General features: G+C 31.0%; 1 protein-coding gene across 4 annotated transcripts; it reads left to right on the plus strand.

Annotated features, from left to right (window-relative positions):
- The first annotated feature begins 3575 nt into the window (after positions 1 to 3575).
- Positions 3576 to 13934, plus strand: LOC111035158 (cytochrome P450 4C1-like). Of its 4 annotated transcripts, XM_022316681.1 has the most exons (9): positions 3576 to 3785; positions 3877 to 4087; positions 5039 to 5271; positions 6202 to 6396; positions 8719 to 8968; positions 9825 to 10116; positions 11342 to 11418; positions 11807 to 11996; positions 12703 to 13049. In XM_022316681.1, exons 3-9 carry the CDS (start codon positions 5075 to 5077, stop codon positions 13047 to 13049), a joined length of 1548 nt encoding a protein of 515 aa, XP_022172373.1. In that variant the 5' UTR covers positions 3576 to 3785; positions 3877 to 4087; positions 5039 to 5074. The 4 variants fall into 4 exon arrangements, with proteins under 4 accessions (XP_022172373.1, XP_022172372.1, XP_022172371.1 ...); XM_022316680.1 differs by having other exon boundaries at positions 3576 to 4087; XM_022316679.1 differs by lacking the exons at positions 3576 to 3785; positions 3877 to 4087 and adding an exon at positions 4186 to 4203.
- The last annotated feature ends 713 nt before the right edge of the window (positions 13935 to 14647 follow it).

Below are 14647 nucleotides of genomic sequence, written 5' to 3' on the forward strand. Positions count from 1 at the left end.
CCATTTCTGCATTCAATTTGGAATGTTAGATACTTGATGAGTAGTGCCGAGGACTCCATGTCCTAAAAAATTTCTTAATAAGCAGTAAAAATAAAGTGCATTAAAACTATTTTTAGTTTAAAAAAAAATCCTTTATTTGTATAATAGTAGGCAGAGAGCCTAGATAATAGTAGTTAACTAAACTAATTATTAAACCCACATCTAGGAGGAAAACATTTGCATTTGATTGAGTTAATTTTTCATAAACTGTTAAATATGTATATTTTAAATGTACCTAGGTACATTTAAACAAAATCCAGATATTTCAAACGCTCCGTGGTTCGTTCGCGATGAAAATATTCATAATTTTGTAATAAAAATTCTTGTTATAATTCTGAAATGATTTCATAAACGTACACATTTTTATATTCTATAGCAGGGGTAGCCAAACTGCAGCTTGTGTCAGAGACTTTTGCGGCTAGCATCTTATCGTAACATTTTTTATATAAATTTATGTATTTTAAAAAGTATAATAGTTTATTATATTACAATGCATGGAAAAAAATTAACAAAAATATAGTGTTCTTGATAGAATTTGTAATATTATTAATTATTTTCTTATTTGTTGGGTGTTTATTTTGTTTTTACATTTTATTAGATTCGATACTTTATCTTGTTTTCAACAATCATATATATTGTATATACGAGTACATATGACCTTTTTTTCCATTTTGGCTCTTCCATATTTATTTATATGAGTATATTGGTGGCTCGTGAATCTTCTAGCTGGCCACCCCTGTTCTATAGTATATAACATATATTAGTACATTTGTTTATCGTTTAACTCTTTTCAACGTCTGTAAATTGTAATATTATACGTATTTATATATTTTATAATATTTGTATTATGTTTCTAGAATTCTCTAACCCTAGATCCAAAATGGCTAGACAAACATAAATTAGCATTACAACCAAATTCTGATAGGACTAATAAGTAATAAATAAATATCGAAGGAAACTTGGAACATAGCTATAGTAGGTACTGGTCGCCATTCACAATAATAATGATATGCCTATAATTTAGGTAATTCAAAATATAAAATTAAAAAAAGCTTTTAGGGATAAAATACAAATTGACAGTAAAAACTGTGAAAATGTGTAATATATATTTAAAATAAATAAGATAAGAAAAATGACACTATGAGAGGAAGCATAGGAATGAGGGCATAATAAATATAAATCAAATAAAAATATTATATGCCCTTAAAATTAATATATTTTACAATTCTCAGTCACCGAATAAATTACTAATAAATCAATAAACTAATATTTAACCCTAGGACTTTACCAAAAACAGAAAATAATAGTCCAACATTTCGCCATCGACAAATTTTAAATACTTAAGCATAAATCATAAGTGCATAATGATATTTAACAATACATTGTATGCAATGTGAAAAAAATGTTTACACCGGTATAGACCGCGTGCATATATGTTATAACATAGTCATGAAGTGCAAGTACATGTCTAATTTTATGCTACACCCCGGCTATATAGGCCACTCGGACTCAATTATACGCAAAACAGATATTAGATATAGTAATAATAATAATCGCTAATATTATTGTGTTTATGATATTGCGATTAAATTTGAATGGCCGTCACTTCCACTCAAACACGACAATAATTTAATTTATGTTCCAGTATATTTTATAAGACTTACACTCACGCGCACACGCACACGCATTCATATATACATACATACATACAAATACATACATGCTCAACGGTAATTTTGTGTTTTATTTCGTTATCTAACCTACGACCTGCCTAGTGTGAAGTGTGTTTAAATTTCCGTTTTACGCGTTTATATTGTAAACATTTAAATAATAGAGTAATACTGAATTCTATATCGCATATAGTGCGAGTAGTTGTTAGGACGTATACCTCCTAATAATATTGTGCTTGTATAAAGATATTGTTGCAACATAGCAGTGGATGGGCACTGGGCAGCCCCCGAGATCTTAGCGAACAATGTGTGGGTGTGGGTCTCCTCTTATTCTCTTGGTGTTTATGGGAGGGGCTCGGCGGAGACATGCAACACTCGTGTCCGGAAATTCTAAAGTCCCCGCATACATACACGACGGTATAAAATAAAGCGAAATTACAGATTTAAATGTAGGTCCTTGTAGGCACCAATGTATAAAATGTTTACACTATAGGTAGGGGACACGGACTAAGATAGAATGAACTGGAAACGAGAGCCACCGAGCCCCTTAAGATTTGGAGCCGATTTGTGAGGGGGGAATCAGGAACCACGTATCGAGCGCTACCTGTATACATTATATAAACTAGGTAGATGTATGTAGATGAATGTAAGTAACGCTCGATGCGTACTCGCTGATTCCCCTGCCCCAGCACAAGTCAATCCTAAACTTTAAGTGGCCCGGGCCGGCCCATCCGCTCGTTTCCAATCCATGGTACAGGATAATTCTTTTTAAGGTCCGATTTCGAAGGTTAGGTTCATAGACGAAAATACGGCAAATATCCTCACTGAGTTTTGTTCGGCTGATAATGGGGCATGGCACAGTGACACGCCGCAAATGTTGCCCCACTGTTCTGCTCATAAAAACATTAAATACTTAGAACTAACTAAATGTAATCGTTTGAAAATCAATTTGTATTCATTTAAATTCTCAGAAAAATATGTATAGGTAGATAGGTTGTAATAATACAAAAATGTATAAAACTAACAATTAGTTTTTAGTTTTTCTTAGTTTTCTGGTTTAAAATAGGTATATTTAATGATTTTCTTCATCGAAATATGCAATAATACACAGTTATTTTTCGAAATTTGCATTCATTCATAAAAACAACTAAGTATGCAAAAAAATGCAAAATTAAATTAAATGTATCTGATTCTATGGCATACGAAACGAATTTATAACTTTGTCTGCAATGTGCATGACTAAAACCAAAAATATAAAAACGCATAAACATTAAACTTCCTAAAACGAGTTAAAATATTTATGGCAAATGCCAGGAATGGCAAAATATCATATGTTTTTTCGTTTTCTAAAATTTTTATAATTTGAATTTCAAAACAAAATCGAGTTTTTGCATAACTGGTGTAAATATTCTTGTTACTCCTTATTAATTTTTACGTTTTCTTAATCATTATGGAAAGTACTCAGAATATATTACTTTTAAGTTTTAACACTCGAAAGAACAAACTGGATCATATATTTGTTACCAGAAACCACAGGTGATCAAAATTGAAGATTGAAATATTTTTCCTACTCCAAAACGTGATGATATGCAAAAAAAAAGATTACCGCTCCACTCAGAATCTAAAAGTCGTAAAACTTTTCGACCTGAATACTGTAAAAACTAATATATACCTATTCCCAAAAAGTATTGGCTATTAGCATATTTACAAAAACAGTTTATTGACACTATTTATAACTAGACCATCTTTTATAAACCTTTGATCTTTATCGTTAATGTAATCATAATGATTGCATGTGATTTACATTTATAAGAACAAAATACGTATAGTTGTAATGAAACACTGTACATATTGATTTCTATTGTATTTTAATATTTAAACTGATCGAGTTTAGAGGTGTTCAATCGACCGTTTACACGTATACAACATTTTTAAGATGAGTTCTATAGGAAGCTTAAACAGAGTTTCGCTTGTAAAATTAATTTTTGTTAATAAAATATACTAAATAAAACTTTTTCCGCATAAATCTATCGTATTTTTAACCAAAGCTATTTACAGTATTTATTTTATTAGTAGGTATGCGTTACGAATATAGTTGGTTTCAATTAATATTCAATCTAGTTTATGATGATAATTTATTTTCAATTTTGACTTTAAAATTATTCAGTTTTAGTTTATACTCTTGAGTATATGGTGCCTTAAAATTAACAAACAGATAAAACAATAAACGATTAATTTATTCCGTGCGAATAAAAACAATTAGAAGACCTTATTACCCATATTTCCAACTATAAAAAAATAGATGAACACTTTTTCGTCTAGTACATATTTTATAGGTATACGAAAAACATATTATACAGCACATCAAACGTTTTAAGGTATGTAAACATAATATAATAAATACTAATGCGTTACCTACCCGTTGTTTAAGCAGTAATATTTTAATTCGTGATTTAATATTCTACACGTGTAATGTTGGTTCACCACCATTATGGTATTTATATTTTACGATAATTTACTACATTTTACACATTACACTTACATGTTAATTGTACACATTACACATAACAAGACGTGTGTGTCGTCTTACGTGTTTATGTATTGCCACAGAGTCCTACCACACCTAACTATTTTTGATTACTTCGTTAAATTTATAATAATTATCTTCCGGCCCGCTAGAAACATGAGTACCGATGCAGCATCTTCGCTAACTCCGTGTATTATTGGTACTAAACCGTCGGTAAAGTAAAATATATTATATCTAAATTTTATTTTATTAATATATGTTAAACTGTGATATAACTCGGTATGAGGATCTTGTACAATTTAACATCAAAATATTTTAGCGTGTGTGTGTGTGAGAGTGAATGTGCGGGAGATGGGAAGCAGGGTAACTGAATACCTCAACTAAATATTTTAAAATTTTTTATCGTACCCCTTTTTTAAACAAGAACACAATAATGTTACAATTTTGAACTGATATTAAGCATTTAAAAAAAATATGATTCCTATTAAAAATATTTAAAACTATTCTTTATAATCGATATATTGAAAAAAATACCAGTACTCCCTCAATTACTTGCAAAAGTCTTTTAAATTAAGCACTAAACTGGTAAAAAGGTTATGAAATGTTTGTTGAAGCCTTAAGCCCACCACGACTTATTACGTATAGCCAATAGCTATGGGTGCACATTTTTTTTTGTCTCATCAGAATGCCTCTACTATTTATTTTTACAAGTTAAGCACTACAGTCTGCAGCCTATAAACGATCAATATATGACTAATATTAACACGAAATTACTAATTATTTTACAAAAATACGTTTACAGAGAATTATAGAACTAATTTTAACTGATCGTGAAAATATGTGGCTTCCAATTTTCATGACGCTCCTGGCGGTTTCGGCGATTGCTTTGATAGTAATAAGTATTAAAGGCAGGAGAAGAAGGATGTTAGGCAACCGAATACCAGGTCCAGAAGGAACATTTATTTTGGGCTTATTACCGTTGGTCTTACAAGGGGCTGAACAAAAAGTCAAAAGCGCAAAAGTCGTATACCAAGCGTGAGTTTTGTACTCTTATCATAAAACAACTTATAAAATAGTTAACTATACACTTCTGTACTGTTATTAGTTTAAAAACCTATTATAAGTGGTCTGTTGAAACATTATTTTTGAGTATATTTTAATATTGAAAAAAAATCTCTCCATATTCAAATTTATTGGGCTATAGATAATACATAAATTCACAATATTAAACTGCAATATTGTATTTGAAATGTATGCCAAAATTATTTAAATTAATAGGTTGATCCCATTAAGTAAGAACACTAAGAACTAATAAGTAAATATTTGGATATTTTTATACTTTAAAATAATAGGTAAATAAGGATTTTCTTTCCTAAAACTTTGTCTGTTTTTTGTTACAAAACCTCACTATACATTGGAAACATAATATGCACACAATTTTTTTATAAATGTTAAGTTTCCAAGTATTGTGGTTTGAAATTTAATGACCCCCTCTTTTTGCATCAGCACTTTTTAATAATATTACTACAATATTTATAAATATATAATACAATAATCAACATTGGCTATCAAATATATTGTATATAATAATATAATATAATATTTATTATTTTAGTCATAAGTGATAAATTGGTGTCACGTAAATACATCGCTATAAATTGGTTGTGGTAATTTAGGAGCGGTAAATTGGTTGCAGTTGTAATATCGTCGAGCATCATTTCGGCGGGTGACTACGATACATTCTTATGCATGATACATTAAACTTCGCAAAATTCTCAATAAATATTGTAAATTATATAAACAATAGTCATAAATCATAATAATTAAATAAAATAATAAGTAGTTTCAGTTTACTTTAAAAATAAATAGAATTAGAAATAATAAATAGAAATGTAATTTATAATTGCAACTGAAAATTAACAGCTATACCACGTAAATAAATTATAATTCATATTATTATTTTAGATACGAAAAATCTTTGTTTAAAGCTTGGTTGCTCAATAAATTATATATTATTCTTACTCGGCCCGAAGATATTGAATTTGTTCTTACCAGTCCAAAATTTCTAAGAAAAGCTAAGGAATATATGGTTATGCAACAATCCATCATGGGACAAGGGATATTTACGATTGACGACATAAATAAATGGAAGGTTAACAGGTACCAAATCATAATTTTATTTTTTTTATTAATTTTTTTAATTATAGGGTGTTCCTGACAAGGTCACCTAACTAATTGATTATTTTTGCACTGTTTAGTGGACCAAAAAAGTTTATCGTGAGATTTTGAAGGTGGTAGGCTTTCACTGTTGGAAGTTTGAAGTCTGTGTGAAGGCCTTCGTTTCTGACGAACCAAGGAGCATTTGATATTGTTCTTAGTATCTTTAATGAAAAGACTTGAATTTTATTTATGCGGGTTTTTGCACAATTTTCCCAGTTAGGGGCAGCATAGAGTACTAATAATGGCCGTATAATTTGCTTGTAAAGAAGCAGGGAGCATTTCCAACTTAAGGCGGTTTGACGATGATTAAGAGGTAAAGAAGTCGTTAGTAACTGTTATTTTTTCGAAGAAATGTNAAACAGCAAACGTGAAGACAACACTATATTATATTATTATAGTATTGTACTATTATGTTATGCATTATTATTTATTACAATTAAGATTAGAAAATATGACATATAGTTAATAGATCAAACATGAAAAACACGATTTTTCGGCCATGGGGGGGGGGTTTGAACCCCCAACCCCCCCCCCTTGCGCACGGGCCTGAAGATAGCTCCTAGATATTTTGTTGCTGGAGACCAGGATATGTTATCACCATTAAGTATTAGAGTGGGTGGGGTTTTGGGACGAGAAAGTGTGAATAATACTGCTGTGCTTTTTGAGGAGTTTAGGAAAATTTTCCATTTTTTCACCCAGCACTTTATTTTGTTTAAGTCGCTGTTTATTTTCAGTGACAATGTAGACGTCGCTGGAGCTTGAATAGACAATACTGTCATCAACATAAAGAAGAACTTCTTTGTTATGTGTAGTAGGAAAGTCAGCGATGTATAAATTAAAAAACAGGGGAGACATTTTTGATACTTGAGTAACACTGGCTCTTAACTGTTTTATTTCTGTGTTGGAGTCGTTTATAATAAATTAATAACTGAAAAACAACGATCAGAGAGGAAGGATTTAATTATGTTGTAAATCGCAAAATGAGTATTTAGTGTTTTTAATTTAAACTGTAGGGAGCCATGCCAGACACGATCATATGCTTACAAAATGTCTAAAAACGCTGTACCAGTATGACATTTTTTTCAAAACCATTATTTATATGTTCGATTAAGCGGAGGAATTGTTGAGTAGTTGAATGTTTTGGCTTAAAACCAAATTTATGATGTGAAATGACTTCCGTTGCATCTAAGTGGTTTATTAATCTAGTGTATATGATTTTTTCGAATATTTTTGAGACTGAAGAGTGAAGATAGTAGACTTATGGGCCGGTAACTGTTTGGGTTTGTGGTATCCAGATTTTTTTATCACTATAGTTGAAGATTTTTTCCATTTGGTTAGAAAATAGCCAATTTTTAACAATGAGTTGAATAATATACACAAATAAGTGATTGCTTTTTTGGGGATTTTTTTTATTAAAGCATTTGTGATGAGATCGTATCCTGTAGATTTTTTGTTTGGTCATCTTTTTTTTATTATTTCAATAATTTCATTAGGTGTGGTGTTGGGAAGTATGTTTTGAGGAAGAATATCGGGTTCAACTAGTTTGTTATACACCTTACTTTCTGTTTCGAAATCTATAAATCGGAAAGAAAGTATTTTCGAGAGTTTTAGCAAAAAGTTCGTATTTGTCGACATTTTTGCTTAGGTAAACGTTATCTGATTTTAGTTTAGGTACATCACAGGCGTTTGATTTGATAAAGCGCTTATTAGCTAGCCATACGTTGAAGTCTGAAAGATGAATTATAGATAGGTAATTTTGGTATGATGTTATTTTATGTTCTTCAAATAAAATATGGACATTTTTTTTAGGTGATTTAGATTTTTCTAATTTACAGTTCACCGGTAGGGTTGTCACAATCTCCTGGTTTGGTGTTTTATTTTTATCAATTTTAGAATTAGAGTAAGAATTAGAGATTGTATGTCATTTTGGGATGTATTGCTTGGCGGGTTTAAACAATGTCTACTGCTAGATGAATAATTTCCTGGAAACGTCTTGTGGCTTCATCGGCTAAAGCAGTTTTGTTCATAATTTTCTGGATTTTGTATAATGTGTTATATAAGTTTTAAATGTTTCACAGCTTGGTTTACCGTTTATAAGTTAAAGTGATTTCATAATATTATTAAATCATATTACTGCGAAATCTATTATAGATTTGAGGATTCAAATTTAAGTGCATGTGTGTTTTCAAAATCTAATTGTAAATCAAACCCTCGCCATTGCACATCAGATAAACTCACCATAATAATTTTTTGACCTTTCAGAAAATTGATGACTAAAGGTTTTAGTTTTAAACTATTGAAAGAATTTATACCGATATTTTACGGAGAAGCACTCGTTCTTGCTGAAATTCTCAGAGACAATAGCAACTCGACATCGAAAGAATGTGACGTCAGCGGTCCTGTCAGCATGGCTACGATGGAAATGATCGGGAAAACAGCTTTGGGTGTCACGTTCAACGCTCAAAAGGGCGGCTGCAATCGATTTGTGGAAAATTTACTAACAGCGATGCACGTATGATAATAATAATGATATTTTGTTTATAATACTATGGTTTTCCAGTTTTACTGTAATATAACGTAATATTAAAGTAATATTACGTAATATATAAGTAGGTACTGAAAGAATTTTGCTACTCAAAAATAATCATTAAGAATATTAATAAATAACTTGCAGTTCTTGTGCAATCAAATACACTTATTTTAGGTAGGTACTGTTAATGTCAATACAAACACTATTATATAGTAAACTTTGAAACATAAAGTAAAATACAATACATTTTTAATTAACTCAATCACACCATCTAAATTGTTTCTAAGGAGCGGTAGGTACGTAAGCGTAAAATACCATTAAAACGTACGTAAAATTATACAAATTTAACTTCCAAACAGATTTAATTCACAAATATGTACTTATGTATTTTTCCCGAGAAACAATATTGTATCCTCCTTTACTGTTGTGGATTTCATTAATTTTAATTTCATTTTTTTTAAAATTGAAATTAGCAATTCACAATGTACAATCAGCACAGATGTCAAATGTTGGTAATTTAACATCATTTAAACGATAAAAGTTCCAAAAGTTATTATTAATATTATTAACTTTTATCATTAATTGCCTTGTCTTTCGGCAGTACCTCCTACCTATATTATATTTTTTGTACTTTAAGTGGGTCGTATATACGGAGAAGTTTTTCTATAATCTGCTGTTAATTCTCCTTTTCTCCATGTGATTTAAGTGTTCACTCCAAGGTTGATTATTATCAATATCAATATCAACCCACCTTGGCTCACTCTTTTGATAATTTTTGTTATCGTTCCTTTTACTTACATGGTACTTCTATAAATATTTTTATGTATTATAATTTTAGGCTTGGGAATATAGGATGACGCATCCATGGTACTTGAGCAGTACGTTATTCCAGTTTTCGTCAATTAAACGAAAACACGACCGTAGTCAAAAAATCATTAATGAGTTCACCGACGAAATAATAAGAACGAAAATCGTTGAATTAGACAAATCGGGAAGCAAGAACGATGTGAATTCAAACGACGACGAAAATGAACGAAATACGGAGACGCTCACTAAAATTTTTCTAGAGAACTCCCATGAAAATATGTCTCTCGAGCAGATACGAGATGAACTTGTAACAGTCATGATTGGTGAGTACCTATATCACACCAGTGTCCAGTACTCCGGTTCATCCAAGTTTAGGTGACTGGGCTACTGTGCTTTTGTGTTAGGCACTGACGTACTGTATGTCTATACAACTATATGTTTTATAACATTTGTATGATTCTCGATCCGGTACAAAATAATTTGATTAGTTGAAAAAAGTATTTCTTTATGAAAGGAACAAAACATTATTTTTATTACGTAGATATAAGGCGAAAACGTGTATTGAGTTATTATACTTGAGGTTATTACGTATTAAGTCTAAAGCCCTAAATGATCAACACCTAGCTGGTAAAAGTTATGTAAAAATAATTATATTGTTAATATAATATTGTACTGATTAACTACTCATAAAACTTATAACGTTTACAATGATGGTTGGTGGGTGCCGGCTGGTAAATTTCCAGGATTTAATCACGGAAAAAGTTTGTCTCCTGTATAAATTAAGCTTTCTGCTCCACTGGATATTGTAAGATAATTCGGATTTTAATTTTTAGTTTCAATTACTATAGCTATATTTTCAGTTTTATCTGGACAGTATTTTTTTCAATTAAATATGTTGTCTATATATTTGTACTAGTATAATAATTTTTTTCAACAACAATTTTTAAAGATAAATTATTTTTTTAAGTAATAATACCATAACATTCGATTTATAGTCATAAAATCATAATTACTATGAACAACATAAATATAATAGAAGTAATAAATAGTAGATCACATGAAACAATGAAAAATGTTTGGAAAATAATTTTTTTGGATAAGGCTATATACCTACAACAACTTAGTTTCTTCAAAATATTCTTTAAGTATTCTTGTTATTTTTTTTATTGTTTTATTGCTCATTTAATTGTTCATAAGCTTTTCTAACAATAAAATGATGACTGACAAGTATGACAGTGGTAAATAATCTATTTTAAAAATATGACTAAATAATTATAATTCCAGAAGTAACAAATTTCTACCTATAGTTAACATGACAATACACGTTGTACAAATGTATAATAAGATTTTTGGCATCACAAATACGATTTTGGTGTATAATGAACATTATACATAGCATTTTATTATTATAGATATTATAATCATTGTTGTAAAATAGTATTTTTCAAAGTATATTATTTTAAAATTTATACCTAAATAGTTTATATTATTTTCTGACGTATGTCGTTATTTTTATGTATATTATAAACAATATATATGCGAATATAGGAGGACAAGAAACAACTGCTATGGCAAATGCTTGTGTGATTTTCATGTTGGCTCATCATCAAGATGTACAAGACAAGGTAAATATATGTACAATTTATCATGTGTATACTGCCGTATACAGTGGCTATAGTGACTAGTTACTAATGGATAGGAGGTATGCTTGAAGCCGTGGACCTCCAAAAATATTCTGCCTAAAATAATAAATAGATTTAGAACTTAAAACGAAGGTATTTAATATTTGAAGGACGGTGTATAAGTGATTAGATTATTACTTACAACATACAACTGCAGTCTATGTATCGTAAAAAGTAGATACATTCTAGCCACCTCCTGTAATAAGTATACCTTAAACGGCTTAAACACCGAGTATAATAGTACAATGACTTGGACATCTGACATAAAATTTATGAGTTACTTAATTGCGCATTAATTTACTGTTATTATCTGTTTATATGTATTATACAGGTTTTCAAGGAGCAGGAATCAATATTTTCAATCGGAGATCGTAACAGGCCGGTCACGTACAACGATTTGGTTCAGATGGAGTACCTCGAACGGGTGATCAAAGAAACTCTGAGGCTTTTCCCTCCGCTTCCAGTGTTCGGCAGAGCCCTGGACGAAGACACGACAATCGGAGGTCACCTATGCCCGGCCGGTATGGTTTATGTTTCGACAAGTGATGGTGTAAATGTAATAGAGTATGCGCTGTTACGGCTTTTACAGGACGTAATATTTTCGGTAGACTATATATTAAACGCTTTTGAAAGGGTCACATACACTACAAGTCTACAATACAAACGACTCGGCTAGAGCTTGTACTCTGGAGTTAACGGGGGCATAGTTAGCCACTTTAGTTCTTAAATGATTCTCGGAAGTGAAAAAATAAGTTAATACCAAATTACGTATTGAGAAAAAAATTAAATATGTGTATCTGAAATCCGGTTTTTTTGAAAAATAATTTCGCTTGGCGCCTTTATAAATTAACGCTAGTGGTTAAATGATAGACCCTTCTATTTATTTATTATACGACTATCAACGGGGGATGACGAAAAAATAAATACCGTTCATATTTTCCTAAAACTATTTTACCACAAAAATCATCACTTTAATCTTGTAGAATTTATTCGTGCAATGACTAAAAAAAAATAATCAAGTAAATTGTACCGCCGACATAAGTACCTACATTTTTCACTATGTACATCTTTTTTCAATTGAATCTTTTTGACGAAAACCAAAATCGAATCTGTTTTTGAATTTTTGCTGAAAACACCACATACAGAGTCAGCATGTGTATACGAAAAATACGTTATCTAATTATACTGCTAAAATAAAATATCACTTACCCGGGTTGCATTCCTTAGGCTCCACGCTGATCGTCAGCCCGTTGTTTCTGCATTTGAGTCCGCAGCTCTACGGTGGCACAGCCCGTGGCCCGGATGCATTCGATCCGGACAACTTCTTGCCGGAAGCCTGTCACGGGCGGCACCCGTACGCCTACATTCCGTTCAGCACCGGACCCCGAAACTGCATCGGTATCAAGTACGCGATGCTCCAGATGAAGACGGTCGTGTCCACGCTGATCCGCCACCAAAAGTTCCTACCGTCCGACAGGTGCCCGACGCCGGACCGACTGCGTCTCATGTTCTTGTCCACGCTGAAGCTGGCCGATGGCTGTTATGTCAAAGTTGAGCAGCGGGTACCAGAGTAACCGGCTGCTGCCCTGACTGCCACATTTTATACCATAGCGTGCATACCGAGCTGGTCAAAAACATAATGTTATAATCAAATCGAGTTATCACTTTCTCAGCTACGGCGTTTGTCTTGTCTTGCTTTTATCATGATCTAATTGACAGCTGTAACCATGATATAATCCACTAACCATTTTCATCTATTTGGGCAGAGCTCAACTTTTATACACGACATGACAGACGACGGAACTCTGAACTTGGCTTTACTATTATTATCAGTATCGTTTTTATTATTATTATTGTAATTAAATTATGTTTTATTCCTGTACCATGTTCGAGATAATAAGCCTACGACGAAGGTCCGATGGACTGACCGCGATAATAGTAAAATATTTAACGGTGAAGGAATTTGCGACCAAAACCTGCAGTAGTAATATCCTCCACCTATGGTTATTTAGTATTATTATTAAAAATAAGTATGTGGCATTGCATTAGGTTAAGTAAAAAGTTTGGCGTTTTTTCTGAACTTAAAACCATGGTGTTTAACAATGGCATTATTTTCATATTTCAATATTTGATATATGTAATATTATATTCATACTTTTTATGGTTATTTTAATATTTATTGAAAAATCATTTTTTTATTAGAATTAAGGCTTCAACTAATAAGGTTATTAAGGAACTGTGTTGGGGGGAACGATTGGTTGGAACACGTTTGTATGTGTGACAAGGATTTTGTTGTTAAAATCCGAGAGTTGGCAACGAAAGCCTCAGAGCGATTCAGCAGATTGAGCACACCGCGCCACTGTAAAATCATTGTATTAATCATAATATACTCGTATTTTTCATGTTTGTTAAAAATAATAAAATTATTTTGTTTGCGTAAGAAAATTTTGTTTTTTTCGTATTTATGACTTTATTAGTATATTTTTATTTTTATTTATTTCAACAGAACAATGGGGCTATGAAGAATAAGCCACCAATTTTTTTTATTACGTACATAATCTCAATAAAATATGTCATAAATATTGTTCATATGAGTATAATACCCAGTAATCAGTATACACTATACACGATTGTAGTTTAACATATATATTATATAAACTTGTGTATAATAATATATGACCATTATAAACTATTATTTGTTGGAACAATAAAACGCGAATAATGGCTTAACCGATTTCCGAGTCTCCAACCTATTAATAAATATTGATTAATGTATTAGGTAGGTAGGTAAATAAATTATTTTATTACATTCGCATTAAATATCACATTGGGTTAATTTCTATGCACGTGCTAATTTTGATTGATCGTGTTTTTGGTTCGTGATACTAATCAATTTTGATGATGAAATTAAAAATTAAATTCTTTCTTTTCGAGACACGCAGGATCAACTGCAACTTCAATTAACTTTGGTGTAACCAGTCTGCATCAGGTGGGGCAGCAACCGATGGTCCAATACTCGGTAACGTCATCAGAAAATCACATTATAAAAATTTTAAATTTCTATAAAATATAAATAGCACAATAGGAGACAAAATATTTTGAAAATTATAAAATTAAATATCAAGTCCAGAAAATTCTTTGACTTGAATTATCAACAATGTCCAATTTTTTT

The sequence above is a fragment of the Myzus persicae genome, unplaced genomic scaffold (genome assembly GCF_001856785.1).
Source record: "Myzus persicae strain clone G006 unplaced genomic scaffold, MPER_G0061.0, whole genome shotgun sequence".
Classification (NCBI taxonomy): Eukaryota; Metazoa; Arthropoda; class Insecta; order Hemiptera; family Aphididae; genus Myzus; species Myzus persicae.

Excerpts from the sequence above, each read along its gene's own strand:
- LOC111035158 (XM_022316678.1), top strand. The coding sequence starts at position 4,252 with ATGTTAATTGTACACATTACACATAACAAGACGTGTGTGTCGTCTTAC. Across the intron at positions 5,272-6,201 it reads GCAAAAGTCGTATACCAAGC|ATACGAAAAATCTTTGTTTA; the intron begins GTGAGTTTTGTA and ends TTATTATTTTAG. Across the intron at positions 8,969-9,824 it reads ATTTACTAACAGCGATGCAC|GCTTGGGAATATAGGATGAC; the intron begins GTATGATAATAA and ends TTATAATTTTAG.